This window comes from Onychomys torridus, chromosome X (genome assembly GCF_903995425.1).
Source record: "Onychomys torridus chromosome X, mOncTor1.1, whole genome shotgun sequence".
Taxonomy (NCBI): domain Eukaryota; kingdom Metazoa; phylum Chordata; class Mammalia; order Rodentia; family Cricetidae; genus Onychomys; species Onychomys torridus.
Window position 1 is genome coordinate 51,635,217 of NC_050466.1, and position 20,265 is coordinate 51,655,481.

Below are 20,265 nucleotides of genomic sequence, written 5' to 3' on the forward strand. Positions count from 1 at the left end.
TTCTGATGGCTTTTCAAGTCTCTGATATCAATGTTGTCCTCAGTCTAGGCTCCAGACAGGTATTTGTGGTGCCTCAGGTTACCATGGCCAGGGTTCTTCTCATTGTCCAGGCCATCATGTCCACTTGGGTCATGCTTCAGAATAAGGAACATCTGATGGAGGCCCTATGTTGAAAGTTGAAAGCCAACTTCAATCTCTCTGACTGCCAGAAGGCAAGTGGTGTTATTAAGCCCCTTCCTCCCACTGTCTTGCCCTGGTCTTCCTCACTGAGGTTTTTTTTTTTTTTCTTTTCAGATGTCTCTCTCTAGACAAACATCTCAAAGAGGTGAGTCTTTGCTAAGTTGAATGCAGATTGATCTGAAGACATGGTCACTGAGAAGCGACTCATCCCTGATGGCAGTGGGGTTAAATACTGATATCACCAATCATGGTCCCCATTGGTGGGCCTTGTACTCCTGAGGTTGTCTACTGTGGTGCTCTCCTCTACCCTACTAAATCATGTTCAGCAATAAATATCATATCCTGTCTGGACAAAAAGATGAAGAAACTAGAAGCTAGCAGTCAAGTCAGGCCCAGTGACACTCACCTGTAATTCCAGCATTTAAGAGGTAGGCATGAGAATTAAAGATCATAAGTTTTGAGACTAGCTTGAGCCACACAGTTGGATCCTGTCTCAAGAAAAGCACAAAAATAGTGGATTCAGCTCACTTGATAGAGTGCCTGCCAACATTCGTATAGCTCTTGGCTGGGTTCTCATATACCATATAAACAGGACATGACACACACCTGTCATCTCGGTACTCAGGAGGTGGAAGCATTTAAGATGAGAAGTTCAGAGTCATCCTTGACTACACAGTGAGTTTCAGGCCATCTTGATCTATGTGAGATTCTGTGCCAAAAAAGGGAAAGAAAGAAACTAGCAGTCCAAGAAAGACAACATAAATCCCAACAAGAAGCTGGGCAGTGGTGGCGCACGTAAGAGGCAGAGGCAGGCAGATCTCTGAGTTCGAGGCCAAGTCTGGTCTACAAAATGAGTTCCAGGACAGCTAGGGCTGTTACACAGAGAAATGCTGCCTCGAAAAACCAAACCAAACAACAACAACAAAAAAAAAAAAAAAAGGAAGGAAGGAAGCAAGCCCAAGATAATGTTTTACAATCTCTGGTGTGGATTACTTTCTTCTGTGTGCCTTTCTTTCTCTTAACTCTAGTGCTTAAAATCCATATTTTGAGATCTTATCACAAGGGCTGAAGAGATGGCTCAGAGGTTAAGAACACCGACTGTTCTTCCAGAGGTCCTGAGTTCAATTCCCAGCAACCACATGGTGGCTCACAACCACCTGTAATGAGATCTGGTGCCCTCTTCTGGCCCGCAGGAATACATGCAGGCAGAATACTGTACACATAATAAATAATTTTTTTTTTAAAGTTTAAAAAAGAAAAAAAAGATCTCATCACGAACTCCAACTCTGCCAGGTATAGTAGCATGTACCTTTAATCACAGCACTCCAGAAGCTTATGCAGGAGGGTTTCTGTGAATTAGAGGCCAGCCTGATCTACAGATTGTGTTCCAGACCAACCAAGGCTATGCAGTGAGACCCTGCTTCAAAAAAAAATGGTAAATATTGGGCCTGGAGAGATGTCTCAGTAGTTAAGAGCACTGGCTGCCCTTGCAGAGGACCCAGATTCTATTCCCAGCACCCATATGGCTGCTCACAATTGTCTGTAACTGTACTTCCAGGGTATCTGATGCCCTCTTCTGGCCTCTCTAGGCACCAGGCACAAATGTAGAGCACAGCCATACATGCAGGCAAAACACTCATATGTATAAAATAAAATATTTTTTTTTAAATTTTAAGTGCACTGGAGGTATTGAAGACACCACATGTACAGTGGAAGTGGGAGAGGCAGGAAGTCTGTATCTCTTCTGACCAGTGAGTCCCTTGCCAGCATCTAGAGACCCAGGCACACAGCCAGGAGATGGCACCAGACTAGTAGAGGCTGCTTCCCTAGCTATAAATAAAAGTTTCATACAGCTGGTCTGTGGAGGACTCATGTAGAGCAGGGTGATACATCTACAAAGGGTGCTAGAAAGAGGAACAAGCCATATGCAGGATTGTAGCAGAATAGTTCTGTTTGTGTAAGATATTCACTTCTGGAGTCTACATAGGTCACTGATGTTAGCAGCTGCAGCTGCTCCTGACTGCTCAGTGGGCATGAAAGAAGCCTGTGCAGCCAATTCATATGTGCAGTTACAGAGAATGAGGCTGCTTGTCCATAGATGTGCTTTCTTTTGTGACAAAAGGTAGGAAACATTCCCAAAATTAAACTGAAGATATTTGTGCTTTCTTCTTTTTCTTTTTTCCTACTGCTCAGGATAGGCTCTCACTGTATAGCTCTGGTTGGCTAGAAGTGTTCTTTCTTCCCTACCTTTCTTCCTTCCTCCCTCCCTCCCTCCCTCCCTCCCTCCCTCCCTCCCTCCCTCCTTTCTTTCTTTCTTTCTTTCTTTCTTTCTTTCTTTCTTTCTTTTTTGTTTGTTTTTTTCAAGACAGAGTTTCTCTGTGTAACAGCCCTGGCTGTGAACTTTCTATATAAACCACCATCAGCACTCAGGTCACCCTAAGCCAAGCTGTCATCCCATATCCAGAAGGCCTCATTAGCCATATCCCCTGCCGCATGTGGGCTCTCCCATCTTTCTTCCTCATCTCCATGCACTCTTTCTATGATGACCAGCTTGTAGAGAAAGGACACCCCAGGGTAGAGCTCCTGAATTCTACCATCTTTGCCACCTGCACCTTTATGGTACCGGGCTTTCAAGATCTTATGTCTATACCACCAAACACATCTGCAATGCATTTGTTTCTTTCCATGGCTATAGCATTCCTGATCCAGGCTTCCCCACATTCTCCATGCTAGGGCCATAGGTTTGCACTTGACCAAATGTAAAGCTGTCAAGGAAGCCTGGGAAGGCAAGCTCAAGTTCTGGAACCTAGCAGCTGTGACCACGATTTGCTGACCTTTGCACCCTTGCAATTCACCCTTCACCAATCTTATACTCCAGTCAGGGGGCAAATACTACTTGCTTCTTCAAAAGAACAGGGGTATGTCATCCATTTCCCTCCTGCTCTATGCCTGCCAAGGTTTACAGTTCAAGACCACATGGCCAGGTAGATGGACATAGGTTGGAACCCTGTAGGTAACTCTTAGCCTTGCCACTTACTAGCTGTGAAACTTCCCTTGCCTTGTTTTCCCCATCTATTGCCTGGAGGAAATGACCAAAGCTCTTTCTGGAGTCATTGAGAGGATAAAATGCGTTAATATCACTGGATATTAACATTTTCTTTTTCTTTAGATGTTCAATGGGCACTTTGTGGGAGGCTAGGAAATGCTCACCTTGGGCAGTGGCCTGTTCTTAGCAGCTCCAGTCAGTTACCCATAGCCAGTCCTCTACTACATTTGCTGAAGTCAACAAAGGGAAGCAAAAGCCTGCCTTCTGCTGTTAGATAAAGGGGCGGGCCAGAATGGGTTGGGCTCTCAACCTGGGATCACTGGGATGTGTTGGGCTGGGCACAATTGCATTGTGAGGCAGGAAACTGGAGCTCCCCTGGGACCACTCCTAGCTAAGCAGCAGCTCCCCAGACCATTAGTGGTCCACCAGGTAGGTAGAAGCTGGGGCTGGTTTGAACACCATGTGCAGGGACCACTGGGCCTAAGGACACTGCTTCAGGGCTGCTAAGGACATGGAGAAGATTGGGTCTGTTGGGCTGACTAGCTGGAGTCAAGCAAAGGTCATCAGACACCAATCTGGGGTGCAATGTAAGGCTCACCCCCACAGCCAACCAACCGGCTCAGCCAGATGGCAACAGCCACCTGCCTCTTCACCCTGGAACTTGCTGCTACTGTGCACTATAGAAGTAGCAAAACCCCTAAGCTGAGTAAATATGTCCCTGTACCATGTCCCTTAAGGTTAGCTGGTCCCAAAGTTGCCTTAAGAGTGCAGCAGGGGAGCCAGCTGCTACTGCCACTCCCTTCCCTCCTATGGTGGAAGGCCCACCCTGGGAGGACCTTCCTATTCCATGTCTGAAGCACAGGGCTCAATTCTGGTAAAGTCCCCTGTGGTCCCTCTGCCTTAGCCCCTCCCGTGCATCATCCTCTGCTGCCTTTCCTCACTACCACACTGTAACTGGCACAATTTTGCCAGTCCTGGGGGTAGGGCTGGGTGGGGACAATCTTCTTTCAGGGCAGAAGGCGGGGGAGAAGGTCTTCTTCATGGGCTGTCTTTGTCAGCGCCTCCTCTGCCTTAGCCTGGACAAAGGCAGGCATTGACAGCTGGGACTGGCACTCCAGCCAGAAACAAGGCTACTGAGGCCAAGGCTGGCATTTCAGGGGCTCAGAGCCTTTGGCCCTGTGGTGGGGGCTTGGGGACTATCCTGTGCTCTTTACAGGGATGCAGGGAAACTCAGGGAGGGAGCATTCGGCACTGGCACAAGAGTTGTGGGCCACATGGGGATAACTGGCTCAGGGGGTGTCTCCCTGGAGACCGGGAGTGGCAGGGAGCCCCCTGGCTAGAACAGCCCTGGTGGGGTAAAAGCAGCAGATAGCAGGTCCCTGGCCTGGGCCTCTGGACAGAGGGGACATTGTTGGGGTGGAGGCAGGGCTGCCTTGGCCAGGCCACTATTGACAAAGCTGCCAGCTGTGGTGGAGCCCGGTCGCCAGGCCCTTGCCCCCTCCCCTGTCTCCTTCCTCCCCCAGGGCCAGCATGATTGGGGCTGAACCTAGACTGTCTCCCTCCCACTCAGGACAATGCCCCCCACAGCCATTTTGTGCCCATCGCCACTGCCCTGAGGCAGCTGATGTGAGGAGACCCCATTTCTGCACTCCGTAATGGTGGTAAGTGTCTGGGCCCTATGTCCCCAAAGATGTCACTGAGAGATGCAGAGAGGGATAAATTTGCCCACGCTAGGCATAGGGCAGCCTTGCAGGGAGCTTCTATTTCCTCTGCCTTCTTGGGTAACAACCTCATCTCCTCCATTACACACACTCAACTTTGTCACAGAGACACATGGGCACTAAAGGAAATTGTCTTTCCTGTCTGTGCTCTCAAGATAAGGGGACCTGGGGTCTTTCTGAGTGGCAGTAGGTGGCTTCTGTCTGACACATGCCCACATGACTAGCTGTACAGATCCCAGCTCAGTTCAGGATCTGTCACCAGCTCTTTCCCTCTTTCTAGAACTCTATTCAGGATTAAATCTGTCTGAATGTCACCTAGTTTGGCAGTTGGTCAGTGGCTGGTGCTGACTGCTCTTGGGTTAGAGGGGATTTGGGGGCTGGCCTTTCCCCAGTGTCTCAGATTCAGGGCCCTTTCCACTCACAACTGGGGCTACCTCTGTCCTGATTCCCTACTCCCTGTCCCCTGCTTCAGTCAAGCTCTCTCTGACCTTTCTCTCATGTCTGTCCTCGTCAGTGCTCCTACACTGAGACAGCTCTGGAGCTAGGACTCCACAGACTGTAGCTGTTGGGGTCCATCACTCTGGCACCCTGAGCTGACTCCTGGTGCCCCAGAGATTCCCCAGCACCCTCCAGGCTGGCTCAAAGCTCTCCTGTCACCCCTACAACTGTCCACTGAATGTTTGTCTAAAGTCCTGACCATGGCTACCTGTTCATTACTGTTTTGGGGGTCAGTATGCCCGAGTCTGGTGGCATCTTGGCCAGAAGTCAAATCTCTTTGACTATCTCATTGAGCTAGTAAAGGTCCCTCTATATAGCTGGCTCTAAAATACCTAGAATGGGCTTTCTCTCTACTCCTTTTGCCATGGGTATCCTCCCTTGACACATGATGACATGGCCCCTCTTGTCCCTATGTTGTCTTTCTTTGTCTGAGTGACCATACTCAGTTGCCCTGCAGATATGGCTTTCTTCTCCCACATCCCCTCCCCTCTCCTGCCCCTCTATCACTCAGAACCCCTCTGTCATGCCCATGTGGCTTCTCAGAGTCTGTCCCCTTTATAGTTCACATGCATATAAAGCAGAAGATAAAATAATTCTTTCTTTGTGTACCCTCATCCCCATCCTGTCTCTTTCTCCAAATCTAGGATACTTTCTTTGTCCTTTCTGTCCTCTCCCTGGCTGCCCCCCCCCCCCCGAGTGCTCTGTCTCTCTCTGTCTCTGTCTCTCTGTCTCTCTGTCTCTGTCTCTGTCTCTGTCTCTCTCTCTCTCTCTCTCTCACCATGTTGGCCTGCCTTCCTCTGATCCTGTCTCTTTCCCAGTTTAGTTCTCATTCTCTCCCTTGCCTGCTTCTGCCTGTTAGGGAATGGAATACCTTCAGCATTCTCCCATCAGGGCTCATGCTGACTGACTTCCTCCAGGCTCCTGTGATGGCTCCATGGCCTCTCTTCAGCCTCCACCTTCTGCTGCTGTTCCTGCTGCTGCTGCCCTTGACCAGAGCCCATCGATTCTCTGTACCCAACACCAGCTTCAACCACCTGGTGCTGGATCCAGGCCAGGGCACACTCTACGTGGGTGCAGTGAATCACCTCTTCCAGCTCAGCCCTGAGCTGAAGATGGAGGCTGTGGCTGTCACTGGCCCTATCATCGACAGTCCCGACTGTGTGCCTTTCCGTGACTTGGCTGAGTGTCCACAGGCCCAGCTCACTGATAATGCCAACCAGCTCTTGCTAGTGAGCAGCAGGGCCCAGGAGCTGGTGGTTTGTGGGCAAGTAAGGCAGGGTGTGTGTGAGAAGCGGAGCCTTGGGGATGTGGCTCAGGTGCTGTACCAGGCTGAGGACCCTGGTGATGGGCAGTTTGTGGCTGCCAATACCCTGGGAGTAACCACAGTGGGCCTAGTGGTGCCCTTGCCAGGCCGAGACCTCCTGCTGGTGGCCAGGGGCCTGGCAGGCAAGCTGTCAGCAGGGGTACCGCCCCTAACTGTGCGCCAGCTGGCTGGCCCACAGCCTTTCTCCAGCGAAGGTCTGGGACGACTTGTGGTGGGAGACTTCTCAGACTATAACAATAGCTATGTGGGGGCTTTCTCTGATGCCCACTCTGCCTACTTTGTCTTCCGTCGGCGTGGGGCCCGGGCCCAGGCTGAATATCACTCCTATGTAGCTCGTGTCTGCCTTGGAGATGTCAACCTTTACTCCTATGTGGAAGTGCCCCTTGCCTGCCATGGCCAGGGCCTTATCCAAGCTGCCTTCCTTGCTCCAGACACATTGCTAGGCGCATTTGCAGCAGGAACAAGTCAGGCACAGGCAGCCCTGTGTGCCTTTCCCTTAGCTGACCTGGACAAGAGTATGGAACAGGCCAGGCGACTTTGCTATACCACTGGTGGTCAGGGGCCCAGTGGAATGGAAGAAGCCACTGTGGAGTATGGTGTCACATCCCGTTGCGTCACCCTGCCTCCTGTGAGTGATGAGAGCCTGACTCCCAAATTTTGACCATGGGTTCTGTCTTCATTTTCTGTTCCTTTCTCTGCCCTGCCAACTCTCTCCCTTTGTGATATTGGACAGGGGCACTCTCCAGGAATAGCTACTGGTTAACCTCTTGGCTAGGTATATCAATAGGTAGCAGATGGCTCTGTTTCCAAGCTCCGGCCTGCTCTCAGCATTTTTCTTTCTGTCGCTCTTCCTCTGTGGGACAAGTTGTGATGTGAGGCTTGGGGACCAGCTTTCCAGACCCTCCTGGCCAGGATGCTCTGGTTCCTGATTCCTCCCAACTCCTTTCTCACTGGCTGTAGGGGTATCCTCTGCTCCCAGGGGAGGGCATGCCCACCCTCCTGGGTATTGATTCTCTACACCTTGCCTATCCAGGACTCCCCTGAGTCATACCCCTGTGGTGACGAACACACTCCCAGCCCCATCGCAGGCCGCCAACCCTTGGAGGCCCAGCCTCTGCTACAGCTGGGACAGCCCATCAGTGCAGTGGCTGCTCTCCAGGCAGATGGGCACACGATAGCCTTCCTGGGAGACACCCAGGGCCAGCTACATAAGGTGAGATCCTGACCAATGGGGGTGTTCTTGGATGGCCTCCACACTTTCAGGCTGGGTCTGGCTTTGCTGCTTGTCCAGGTAGCCCTACCACCTGTGGCTCAGGAAAGCCTCAGGACACTCCACCTCTCAGCTGTGCTCCATTGGTGGATCAGAAGGCTTCATTGCACCTGGACATCTGGTATGATCCATCTCCTGCTCTAGTCCCCAAATGAAATACTACCCAGGAACCTCTGGAGGCAGCTGCACCTTCTCTATCCAATGAGAGTGTTGCTGAAGGCGGGTGGGGATGGTATGTAGACAGGCCCAGAGGATTTGATGCTCAGAGGTAGCCTGGACTCGGGAGTCTCTCTAAAACAAACCCTGCCTCCCACTGAACTTTTTGTTTCTATAGCTGCCCTTCTTCTCATGTGGCAGAATGGCCTGATAGTCAAGAGCCTCTGCCAGGGCAATTCTGCTGCCCCAGCTTTGTTACTTCCTGGAGAGTGGATTAACCTTGAGGGTCCTGAATGAGAGAAAGTGGCATGTCTGTATCTTGATGGCCTAGCAGGAGGGGCGTCTGGTTCTGGGGGAACAGGCTACTTCCTGAGAGTCTTTATGTTCCTGTAAAGAAGACAGGAAAGCGTGTGTCTTCAATGGTCAGCATTAAGTCATCAAGAAAGTTGGTCTTGGCTTGGCAGAGTGGCCCAGTCCTGTCTTTGTGCTCCTGTCCAGGTCTTCCTAAACAGCTCCCAAGGCCAGATATACCATTCCCAGCAAGTGGGGCCCCCAGGCTCAGCCATCAGCCCAGACCTTCTGGTAGACAGTAGTGGGGACCACCTCTATGTCCTGACTGCCCAGCAGGTAAGGTCTGTCTCTGGAACTGGGTGTGATCTGTCTAAGTGACCTGAGTCTTTGTAACCCACCTTTACATCTCCCTCACTGCCCATGCAGGTAGACCGGATTCTTGTGGCAGCCTGTCCTCAGTTCCCCAACTGCACCACCTGCCTTCAGGCTAGGGACCCACTGTGTGGCTGGTGCATCCTTCAGGGCAGGTGAGCATGGGCCCAGGCTTAAACCAACTGTCTCTAGGGGCCAGGAAGCTGTCTGCAGAAGCAACTGTAGATGTGCCAAGAGGCCCACTTGGCTCAGTGTTGCCGAGCTCCTTAATCCCATCTCAACTCACCAGATCACCATTCACCTCTCATTCCAGTAATCCTACCTCAAGCCAGGCCTCTGACGCCTCTTCCAGGACCCATGACTTGCTGTTGGTGTTCCTTGGTCCACTCCAGCTTTCCTCCATCCTGGGCTGTCAGCTCAGGACTCATTTATAAAAACTTGAAATGTGGGCTGGGAATATAGCTCAGTTAGTGGAGTGCTTGCCTAGCATGCATGAAACTCTGGGTTCAACTCCTACCACGTATGAGCTAGGCATGGTGGTACATACCTGTAATCCTAGCACTTGGGAGGCAGAGGCAGGAAGATTAGAAAATCAAGGTCATCTTCAGCTACATAGTAAAGTATGAGGCCAGCCTGGGAGACACGGGCCCTTGTTGGAGGAGAAGGAAAGAGGGAGAAAGAAAGGAAGTGTTTTCCTGTTACTCATAGTTAAGGCTAAAGCCTGCACCCTGGCCATGAGGCCCCATGCTCCCTTCAATCCTCCTCCTTGCTGCACTCCAGCCAAGCCATCCTCCTAACCCCATGCCAGGAATCCTGAGACTCACGTGGTGAACCAATGGGCTCCTACCTGGCAGGTGTACTCGGAGGGGCGAGTGTGGACGGGCAGCCCAGCCAAGCCAGTGGCTGTGGAGCTATGAAGACAACCACTGCCTTCACATTCAGAGCCTGCTACCAGCCCAGCACCCCCGCCAGGAACAGGGCCAGGTGAGGCACTGACACTGATGGTTTCAGCCTGTGTGGTCATTGTCTGTGGGAACACAATCTTAGATGCTTCCTGTCCATTTCTTCCCTAGATGCCTCTGCCCACAGCCCCAGCATGGCACTTACTCCTCTCTGCTCTAGATCCATCTCCCTGTTTCCCTCTCATGTGTCATAGGTCACTCTGTCTGTTCCCCGGCTGCCCACCCTGGCTATGGATGAATACTTCCATTGTGCCTTTGGGGACTATGACAGTCTGGCTCAGGTGGAAGGGCCCCATGTGGTCTGTGTCACCCCTCCTGGAGATCAGGTGCCACCTAACCCTCCAGGCTCCGGTGAGTGGACCTTTGAGTAGGGATCCTGAGGTGGAACTGGAGCAGGCAGGAGCTACAAGACCTTATCTGCCACCACTCACTGTCCCCTTCCAGATCATGTCACCTTGCCCCTGGCTCTGATGTTTGAGGATGTGGTTGTGGCTGCCACCACCTTCTCCTTCTATGACTGCAGTGCAGTCCAGGCCTTGGAAGTGGCTGCCCCGTGAGTTACTGGAGCTGGCTCCTGATGGGTAAGGGTGGAAATCCAAGATGGTACCCAGCCTGAGAACGTCCCTGCCCCTTCAGGTGTCGCACTTGTGTGGGCAGCCTGTGGCGGTGCCACTGGTGCCCCCAGAGCAGCCATTGTGTATATGGTGAGCACTGCCCAGAGGGTGAGAAAACTGTCTACAGTGCCCAGGAGGTGGGTATGATCAACATACAAACTCCTTGCACCTGATCAACCCAAAAAGCCACCCCAGAAGGACAGGACCAGACCTACCCAGGAGTGGTCCCATGCAAGTCTGAAGGGCTAAGGCTGTCCTTTCCCTAGGTGGACATTCAGGTTCGTGGCCCAGAGGCTTGTCCTCAGGTTGAGGGCCTAGCAAGTCCCCAATTGGTGCCTGTGGGCTGGGAGAGCCATTTGGTCCTGCACATTCAGAACCTTCACTATTTCCGAGTGAGTAGTCAGGTGGATGGGGGAATGAATGAGGGGAGAGAAGACAGTGTCCACAAGACTGACATTATGGCATCTGTACTTTCCAGGATCTACCTGCCTTATACTACTGCTGGCTAGAGCTGCCTGGAAAACTGCAGAAGCTACCTGCCTTCCTAGAGGAGACATCCAAGGACTCTGGCCTCATTCACTGCCAGGCCCAGCAGGTGAAAAGCTGCTTGGTGTCTTGGGCAGCCCTACTCCACTCAAACACACACACATACACACACACACACACACACACACACACACACACACACACACACACACACACACACACACAGCTCTGCCCAGTCCCTCTTCTACTTACAAAAGCCACAGAGTGTTGGGAACCTTCGGTATGTATCAGGAGCAGGGTGCCTGCAGCCTCTGTTCCTCTGCTTAGAGATGCAGAGGACAATCACATCCATTCTAAGGATGGTGTTCTGGAGGAAGCAGGAGGGAGAGATATCCCAAGTGGGGTTCAAGCCTGATCTTACCCTCTACCCACAGTTCCATCCCTCTATGTCCCAGAGGGAGCTCCCAGTGCCCATCTATGTAACAAGAGGTGAGATCCAACGGCTGGACAATGCCCATGATCTCCATGGTGAGCCCTCAGGTGACAAGGCAGGTGGGGGCAGGATATGAGGCTCATGGACAGTGGCTCATCATGCTGCCCCACCTTCCCCAGTGACTCTGTATGACTGTGCTGTGGGTCACCCTGACTGCAGCCATTGCCAGGCAGCCAATGGAAGCCTAAGCTGTCTGTGGTGTGGCGATGGCCAGCCTTCCTGCCGCTATGGGCCACTGTGCCCACCAGATACTGTGGAACAGCTATGCCCTACACCCACCATTGATGTGGTGAGATTCTCCCCACTGTAGACTCTGGCTTCCCCATTTCCCAAGGTCCCTGCCTCCACTGTCCAATACTCTCCCACATCAAGCCCCTTGCCTCAGACTGCTAGACTCTAGTAGTTTGATCCAGACATTTTCCAGTAGTTGGCTAACTGGGCACCACCACTGCAGAGTAGGATGTGGCTTTGGGGAATCCTATCTGCCATCCTTCTCTTCTACAGATTGAACCCCTGACTGGTCCCCCAGAAGGTGGCTTGGCCATCACCATCCTGGGTTCCAACCTGGGCCAGGCCTTTAATGATGTGCAAAATGCTGTGACTGTGGCTGGCCAGCCCTGCAACCCTGATGCTTCTCTCTACCGCATCTCTGCACGGTAAGGCACCTCAGCAGATGGGGGAGGGGAAGGATGCTATCCAGAGTAGGCCTTCAGAAATTGGCTGCCCAGAGAGAGGGGAGGCTTGTAGCCAAGAAATATGAGGTCCTGAGTCAGAGCACAACAGGGAAACAAGCAGCTGAGGAGGAGCAAGCTCCAGGAAGCCCCTGAAAGGCTCCCCCAGGGCTTGAGCAGCTACTGGACCTTGATTCACCAGGATTGTGTGTGTGATATCTCCTGCTCCCAATGGCACTGCTGGGCCTGTCCAAGTGGCCATCAAAAATCGTCCTCCTGGCATCTCAACCCAGCACTTCATCTACCAGGTCAGTAACTCCCCTAAGGTGGTCCTAATGCAGGGTATGGTGGGAAGAAGGACTATGTAAAGATGTCAAACTGGATCCAAGGGCAGCAGGAACCATTGCTACTATGTCCAAGAAGGAAGCTGCATGTTCTCAGTGGAGAGCAGGCTGGGGGCAGTGTTCTGATGACATGGACACTATCACTGGCAGCTGTCCAGGAGGTAGGTAGGCAGTTCAGAAGCAAGAGCATCAGAAGGTCAGAGTGAAGTGCGTGCAAAACTTGTTGCAGCCCCAGTAGAGGATGTGGAGAAAGGAGGATGCTCCTAGATGCTGGTGGAGCCTGGGCACAGGGCTGGACCACTGTGCAGTGGAAAGCCCAGGGTGAAAGTAGGACCATTAGAGCAAGTTTTGCTGCAGTATCCCAACTGGTGACTGGATCCTAGCGCTTAGAGCTTGGGAGGTCCCAGGTGTAAAGTGCCTCCCAAAGGGAGGTGATAGCAAGGGCATGGGCAGACAGGAGGGGAGCTAGCATAGGCAGAAAAGGTGGAAGAAGAAAGGCATGGCACTTTCAGAAGTAGGGTGCAGTCAAATGAAGCCCCTGACTCAATAAACCAATAAATGGGCCTTTACCTCAATCAAAGCTAAAGGGCCTTGAGGATGGGCCTTGTGTCTACCCCATCCTACTCTGTTCCCCAGGACCCTGTCCTGCTAAGCCTGAGTCCTCAGTGGGGCCCCCAATTAGGGGGTACCCAGCTCACCATCCATGGGCAGTACCTCCAGACAGGAGGCAACATCAGGGCCTTTGTGGGTGACCAACCTTGCCTCATGTAAGTATCCAACACAGCTCACCTGTCAAAATGAGCCTGGCCACTGTCAAATAGAGAACCATCCTATACAATGGGGCAGTGGATTCAAGGCTTCCTTGAAATTCTAAATGAACTGGTACTAGCAACCTCTGCCCCTGCTGAGGGAAGCAAGTGGGTCTCTTCCTGAAGGACTGGGTCAGGTCTAGGGCTGAGCCCAAAGTAAGAATATCCCTTCCCCTGCAGCCAGGAACCTGTGTGTCCTGAAGCCATCATATGCCACACCATGCCCCAAGCAGAGCCAGGAGAAGCAGCAGTCCTTGTAGTCTTTGGACATGTTGAGCGCAAACTGCTCACCACCCCATTTCGATATACTGCCAATCCCCAGCTGGTGGCAGCAGAGCCTAGTGTCAGTTTTCGGGGGTGAGTACTTGGCCCACCTTCAGTGAACTACTGCAAAGATAGGGTGCTAGGCTGAGTTACTCCAGATCCTCTCAACTCTCCGACTTCCATCCTGGCACAGGGGTGGACGACTGATTCGAGTCACGGGTATAGGCCTAGATGTCGTGTGGCAGCCCTTGCTGTCTGTGTGGCTGGAGGATGAGGACCAGGTAAAGGCTTTGGGGGTCCAGGGCCAGGATGTGAACCCAAGGAGGAACTGCGGTGCCCCTGCTGCAGATCCCCAGGGTTGTATCCAGCTTGAGAATGGCTTGCTACAGGTGAGTCCCCTACCACCACTAGCAGAGAATAGGGTCATCCCCAGAGAATGCTTAGTGAGGGGACAGGGAGGATCACTAAGACCACTCACTGATCTGCATTTCTGTCCCCTCCAGTGCTCTACTCTGTGCTCTGTTAACTCATCTAGCCTCCTCCTGTGCCACAGTCCAGCAGTGCCAGATGGGGCCATCCCAAAAAGGGTCTTCTTTGCCTTAGACAACATGCAAGTAGACTTTGCCAGTGCTAGTGGGGGCCAGGGATTTCTGTACCAGCCTAACCCTCGCCTGGTTCCACTTAGTCATGAAGGACTCACTCACCCCTACCGCCTCAAGCCAGGTCATGTCCTGGATGTGGAGGTAGGTGTGCCACCAGTGTGCCATTGCTTGGGCACTCATCATCCTGAGGAGGATGGGGGTGGGGATCCCACAAGCTCAGGCTCCTGCTATGTGTCCCAGGGCGAGGGCCTCAACCTGGGGATCAGCAAGGAGGAGGTGCAAGTACATATTGGGGATGGAGAGTGCCTGGTGAAGACACTGACACTTACTCACTTGTACTGCGAGCCACCCCACCATGCCCCTCAGCCAGCCAATGGTTCAGGCACCCTGCCTCAGTTCGTGGTGAGTGTGCGCTCCTAGTGGAGGGTCAGTGTGCTGTAGACCCAAGCTCAGTAGCCCTGCTCCCCCAGGTGCAGATGGGCAACGTGCGCCTGGCTCTGGGCCCTGTCCAGTATGAAGCAGAGCCCACGATGTCCACCTTTCCTGTGGAGGCCCAGGTGGGCCTGGGCCTGGGTGCTACTGTGCTGATTGCTGCAGTGCTCCTTCTCACGCTCATGTACAGGTGAGGATGCTCCCTCTTCAGCACATGTGGGCCAATTTCCCATGGCAGGCCCCAGGCCAGAGGCCATCCTAGTCTGGGCCTGTGGCTGATGCCTAACCTCTGGCTGCAGGCACAAGAGCAAGCAGGCCCTGAGAGACTATCAGAAGGTACTGGTGCAGCTGGAGAACCTGGAGACTGGTGTGGGCGACCAGTGTCGCAAGGAGTTCACAGGTATGTGGGGGTACAGGGGGGAGGACAGGGCATCCACCAGGCCAGAACCCACATCTTTATGGGTCCTGGCCTGCAGACCTGATGACTGAGATGACAGACCTCACCAGTGACCTAGAGGCCAGTGGGATACCCTTCCTGGATTACCGGACATATGCTGAGCGTGCCTTCTTCCCTGGCCATGGTGGCTGCCCACTGCAGCCAGGGCTTGAAGGGCCTGGGGAAGAGGGTCGCTGTGCCACTATGCACCAGGGCCTCACACAACTCTCCAATTTGCTCAACAGCAAGCTCTTCCTTCTCACAGTGAGAGCCACATGGATGGTGGGGACAGGCAGGGCAGGGGAGTCTCAGCTGGTAGGGAGGTGGGGCTGGGGACTGGCCAGACCCAGGTAGGGACATGGCCACAGAATAGGGAGGGTATGGGGCTTTGTGGAGTGAATACCAACTTCCTGCCTAGCTCATCCACACTCTGGAGGAGCAGCCAAACTTTTCCCAGAGGGACCGCTGCCATGTGGCTTCACTGCTTTCCTTGGCTCTGCACAGCAAGCTTGAGTACTTGACTGACATCTTGAGAACTCTGCTTGGTGACCTAGCAGCTCATTATGTACACAAGAACCCTAAGCTCATGTTACGCAGGTTGGCCTTGACCTGGGTGTGGGGGCAGGGACAGGGGCTCATCTCTGACCCATTCCCAATATATGCTGAGTGGGATCTGGCCCTAAGATCAAGAGCCAAGAACTCTAGGAGTGGGGTCAGAGAGAATTGTAGGATTATTCTCACCAGCGCCCTGGGGCCTCCTTCACACAGAACAGAGACCATGGTAGAGAAGCTGCTCACCAACTGGCTATCCATCTGTCTCTATGACTTCTTAAAGGTGAGGTGGTCTCCATAACTGCTGCCCAAATTCCCCAGTACCCCTGGCTGAGGCTTAGGGTGGGCCATCAAATGAAGGTCATGAGATCCTGTTCTCTGCTTGGTGGATCCATGAGAGGCCTAGGACAAGAGTGCTGGATAAGGGAAGTTATTGTGCTCCTTCTCCAGCTGACTGTTAAGCAGGGACAAAAAGGGCTTGGGACCCAGCCCAGGGGCCTGTGTTAGCTTGCTAGCCTTTGCTAATCCTTGCTGTAAACTGCTAACTACCCCTTCTAGTCCCACTATGCCCTCTGCTGGGCTTTACTGGGTCCATTAGCCCTGTGACCAATGTCTGGCACATCTTAACGGTTGTAGGAAGTGGCTGGTGAGCCACTGTACATGCTCTTCCGGGCCATCAAGTACCAGGTGGACAAGGGCCCTGTGGACGCTGTGACAGGCAAAGCAAAACGAACTCTGAATGATAGCCATCTGCTACGAGAGGATGTGGAGTTCCAGCCCTTGACCTTGATGGCACTAGTGGGACCTGAGTCTTGTGGGGTAGCAGGGAGCAGCGAGGTGCAGCGAATGCCAGCCCGGGTGCTTGACACAGACACCATAACCCAAGTCAAGGAGAAGATGTTAGATCAAGTCTACAAGGGAACCCCCTTCTCCCAGAGGCCTTCAGTGCACTCCTTAGACCTTGGTGAGAAAGCCAGCCTTACTCCCTGCTCACCCACTGCTCCTCCCATACCTGCAGTTGCTCAGCTACTGCTAATAAGGAACTCAGGAAGCAGGCTGTGGGCTTATGGGCTTCTCTGAGTCCCTTTAGAGTGGCGCTCAGGACTAGCTGGTCACCTAACCCTGTCGGATGAGGACTTGACCTCCGTGACTCAAAACCAGTGGAAGAGACTCAACACCCTGCAACACTACAAGGTGCTAGTGGGAAACAACAGGACAAGGTTGATGGGCAGGGGATGCCTCCAGAATTAACATGTGAAGGGCAACCCTTTGCTTTCATTCCCCACCTGCAGGTCCCAGATGGAGCAACAGTGGTGCTCATTCCTCAGCTCCACAATGGTGACACTGTCTCCCAGAGACTGGGCCAGACTGGCTGCCCCTCTGGAGAGAGTGAGTCCCTTGGTCCAGACATGCCCATCTGCCAGGAGCACCAGCAGTATTGGGGTGACCCAGGGTTAGATTCACTAGAACCCCAGGCTGGGCCAGCAGAAGTCCTGGCCATCCAATCTGCCTCATCTGGGTTTCCTACCCCTCCTTGCCAGTGGGGTAGCCAAATCTCTAGGCTGAACCAAGTTGTGGAAATTCTGGATGCATGGGATGTCAGGATTAGCAAGTTCCTGAACCACCTCTCTCTCATCCCATACCTTCTCCCTCCTTGCTCTTTCCCCAACTCCACCCCAAGAGAATTACGGGCTGCGTATCTTAGGTTGCATGTTGAGGGCAGAAGCATGGGACTGAGGCCAAGCTTCTGTGCTCTTAGACACCCCCATGATGGAAGAGGGTGAGGAGGGTGGAATTCGGCTCTGGCACCTGGTGAAGGCCACTGAGGAGTCAGAAGGGGCCAAAGTGTGGCGCAGCAGCCTCCGGGAACAAGAACGAGAACGGGCAGGAGCCAAGGCCATTCCTGAAATCTATCTCACTCGTTTACTTTCAATGAAGGTTGGTGCTGCCAGGGGAGCCAGGCATTGGAACAGGGTTGTCAAGGAATTATGACTGAGTTGAAGAGGAGGTGTGGTTCTGATGAAGCAGGGATTAGCCCCCTTCACACCCTGCCTTCATGTGGTCCTCATGACCTGCCTGCAGAGAACCTTGCAGAAGTTTGTGGATGACACCTTCCAGGCCATTCTTAGTGTGAATCGGCCTGTGCCTATTGCTGTTAAGTACCTATTTGACTTCCTGGATGAGCTGGCAGAGAAACATGGCATAGAGGATCCAGAGACCCTGCACATTTGGAAAACAAACAGGTACCTTTCCTGTTGACCCCTCTCCTTCCCACTGTGTGGGTGGTCTATTGAATTTCAGAAGGACATGTCCTCATCATGACAGGGTAGCAAGTCCAAGACAGGAACTCAGACTTTACAGCATCATCCTGAGTTTCTGCCCTTACTCCCCAGCCTGGATTAATAATAGGAGAGTCCAAGCTCAGATCACTTGGGCCATGAGGATAGCTTCTCATGGAAAACAAAGCCTGAGTTCCCTGCTGCCTAGGTCCCCAGCTTCAGGACAGACATCTATGTGGAGGAGTGGGGAGCTGAAGTACAAGGGGAGGAGGCCACAACAACAGGTCAGGCCTCATCTCCATACTTGACCTGTACCTACAGCCTACTGCTGCGATTCTGGGTGAATGCCTTGAAGAACCCACAGCTCATTTTTGATGTGCGGGTGTCAGACAACGAGGATGCCATCTTGGCTGTCATTGCACAAACCTTCATCGACTCCTGCATAGTCTCGGAGCATAAAGTGGGCAGGGTGAGGGCATAAGCAGGGCACTGAAGGCAAATAGAAGTTTGCGGGGAAACCCAGTGCAGAGCTTGGGTGCTGAGAGGGATGGCATCATGGAAGTGGTACAGGTGGTTCTCCTACCTCCCTGTTTACACTTCTCACCTCCTCTACCTGGAGCAGGATTCCCCAGTGAACAAACTGCTCTATGCCCGGGAGATCCCTCGATACAAGCAGATGGTGGAGAAGTAGGTATCAGAGCCTTTGGGGTTGGGGATCAGAGATACAGGTTCCTAACTCTGCTGACTTTTCCAGGTACTATGCAGACATTCATCAGAGTTCTCCAGCGAGCTATCAGGAGATGAACTCAGCTCTGGCTGAACTCTCTGGGGTGAGGCATGGCCCAGGGGACCTAGCCCTCCACATTTAGGGAGAGAGTAACTGGCAGAGTAGGAATGGAGAGCCTTGAGTCTTGAGGTCTGGGATAAGATACTCACTGCCCTCCACATGCTACCCATAGAACTACACCTCTGCTCCCCACTGTCTGGAGGCTCTTCGAGAACTTTACAACCACATCCACAGGTATTATGACCAGGTGAGGCCAGAGCACTCTAGAGGGGAGTGGGCAGGCACTTAGAGGAGGTGTAGCTAAGACAATGACCCACAGAACTTCCCTGATGGGAAGAGAGGGTTGGGGGTGGCCCAATCCAGATAAAGGGAATGAAGGAAGGGAGCCATCATGTGCTGGAAGGGCCCAGGCTGGGAGGTGGTCCTGGCTTTCACCAGGGCCTCCCTGGGCAGGTCTCCAGGAGAGCCCCTACTCTATCATCCAGACCCTTGTTGAGATGGAGAAAGGACTGGATAGCCCTGGGCTGATGGGCAGAGGAGTGGGATTTCAGGCAGGTATACTCTACTGCCCTGACAGATTATCAGTGCCCTGGAGGAGGACCCCGTGGCCCAGAAGATGCAGCTGGCTTGCCGCCTGCAGCAGATCGCTGCCCTGGTGGAGAACAAAGTGACTGACTTGTGAATGAGAGCCACAATGGTTACCTAAGACCTGCCAGCTTATAGAACAGTGGGCAGGATCCACCACCAAAGTGCTGTATGTCCCTGACCAAGCAGTGCCTGAGGAGGGGTCAGCAGGACTATATAGAGTGCCCTCTACCACCCATCTGGCTTGTTCCTAATTTATAATGATCCCTACAATCTTTCTCACTGTATTTATTTGCTTGCTGGAAAATCACATCTGGAAATAAAATAGAAACACATCTTTAAGAAAACAAACAACAACAACAAAAAAAACCAGTCCTAATCCACCACTCCTGCCTTTCCCTGTCAAGTGTGAACTCTCAGTACTCCCTGGGGCTAAGGTGAGAGGCATGAGTAAGGGTTGTGGGGGGACAACCTTTATCCCTCCCTCCACCTTCTAGATCTAGGATGCTACTTCTCCCGATACCAGAGTTTACTCCCCAGACACACCCAGACTCTGCACAGGGCTTCCCTACAAGCCTTTCTTCTGTTCACCTTTGCCCTTCGTCCAATGGCTGTAATCTGCCATCATTGGGGAAAGAAGTAATTAATCCTTCCATATTTTGCTCTGTCCCTCATTTCCTGACCTCTCAACCGGGCTAGCCCCATCCATACCAGTTCTGTTTTTTTTTTTTTAAGATTTATTTATTTATTATGTATACAGTGTTCTGCCTGAATGTATGCTTAGATGCCAGAAAGCGGCACCAGATCTCACTATAGATGGTTGTGAGCCACCATGCGGTTGCTGGGAATTGAACCCAGGACCTCTGGAAGAGCAGCCAGCAGCCAATGCTATTAACCTCTGAGCCATCTCTCCAGCCCCACCAGTTCTTTTCTTTCTTTCTTTCTTTTTAATCATAGGACACTGTATAAAGTGTCCCCTACCTTGGGATAAGCACTGCCACTGCCAAGCCCCTTCCACTTCCTTCAGAAGTTTCTGGTTGGCCTCCTAGCTCCACTTTTGCTCCCCTTTTCTCATGCAGAAGCAATTAGAG

At 52.6% G+C, this 20,265-nt stretch overlaps 1 protein-coding gene across 7 annotated transcripts; it reads left to right on the forward strand.

Moving 5' to 3' along the window:
- Positions 1 to 4,411: 4,411 nt before the first annotated feature.
- On the forward strand, positions 4,412 to 19,897 carry Plxnb3 (plexin B3). Of its 7 annotated transcripts, none has more exons than XM_036174271.1 (35): positions 4,415 to 4,887; positions 6,305 to 7,397; positions 7,803 to 7,982; positions 8,694 to 8,822; positions 8,913 to 9,013; positions 9,713 to 9,842; positions 10,015 to 10,171; positions 10,265 to 10,373; positions 10,457 to 10,571; positions 10,701 to 10,826; positions 10,913 to 11,029; positions 11,355 to 11,448; positions 11,533 to 11,702; positions 11,918 to 12,069; positions 12,287 to 12,392; positions 13,065 to 13,195; positions 13,418 to 13,594; positions 13,695 to 13,890; positions 14,005 to 14,244; positions 14,344 to 14,505; positions 14,574 to 14,725; positions 14,835 to 14,935; positions 15,012 to 15,235; positions 15,390 to 15,568; positions 15,740 to 15,806; positions 16,160 to 16,487; positions 16,614 to 16,717; positions 16,816 to 16,912; positions 17,283 to 17,461; positions 17,606 to 17,766; positions 18,124 to 18,271; positions 18,425 to 18,489; positions 18,557 to 18,632; positions 18,762 to 18,836; positions 19,167 to 19,896. In XM_036174271.1, the coding sequence occupies exons 2-35, from the start codon at positions 6,342 to 6,344 to the stop codon at positions 19,269 to 19,271; spliced, it is 5,709 nt and encodes a 1,902-aa protein (XP_036030164.1). In that variant the 5' UTR covers positions 4,415 to 4,887; positions 6,305 to 6,341; the 3' UTR covers positions 19,272 to 19,896. The 7 variants fall into 7 exon arrangements, with proteins under 7 accessions (XP_036030167.1, XP_036030164.1, XP_036030165.1 ...); XM_036174272.1 differs by having other exon boundaries at positions 6,337 to 7,397; XM_036174269.1 differs by having other exon boundaries at positions 6,363 to 7,397; positions 13,695 to 14,244.
- The last annotated feature ends 368 nt before the right edge of the window (positions 19,898 to 20,265 follow it).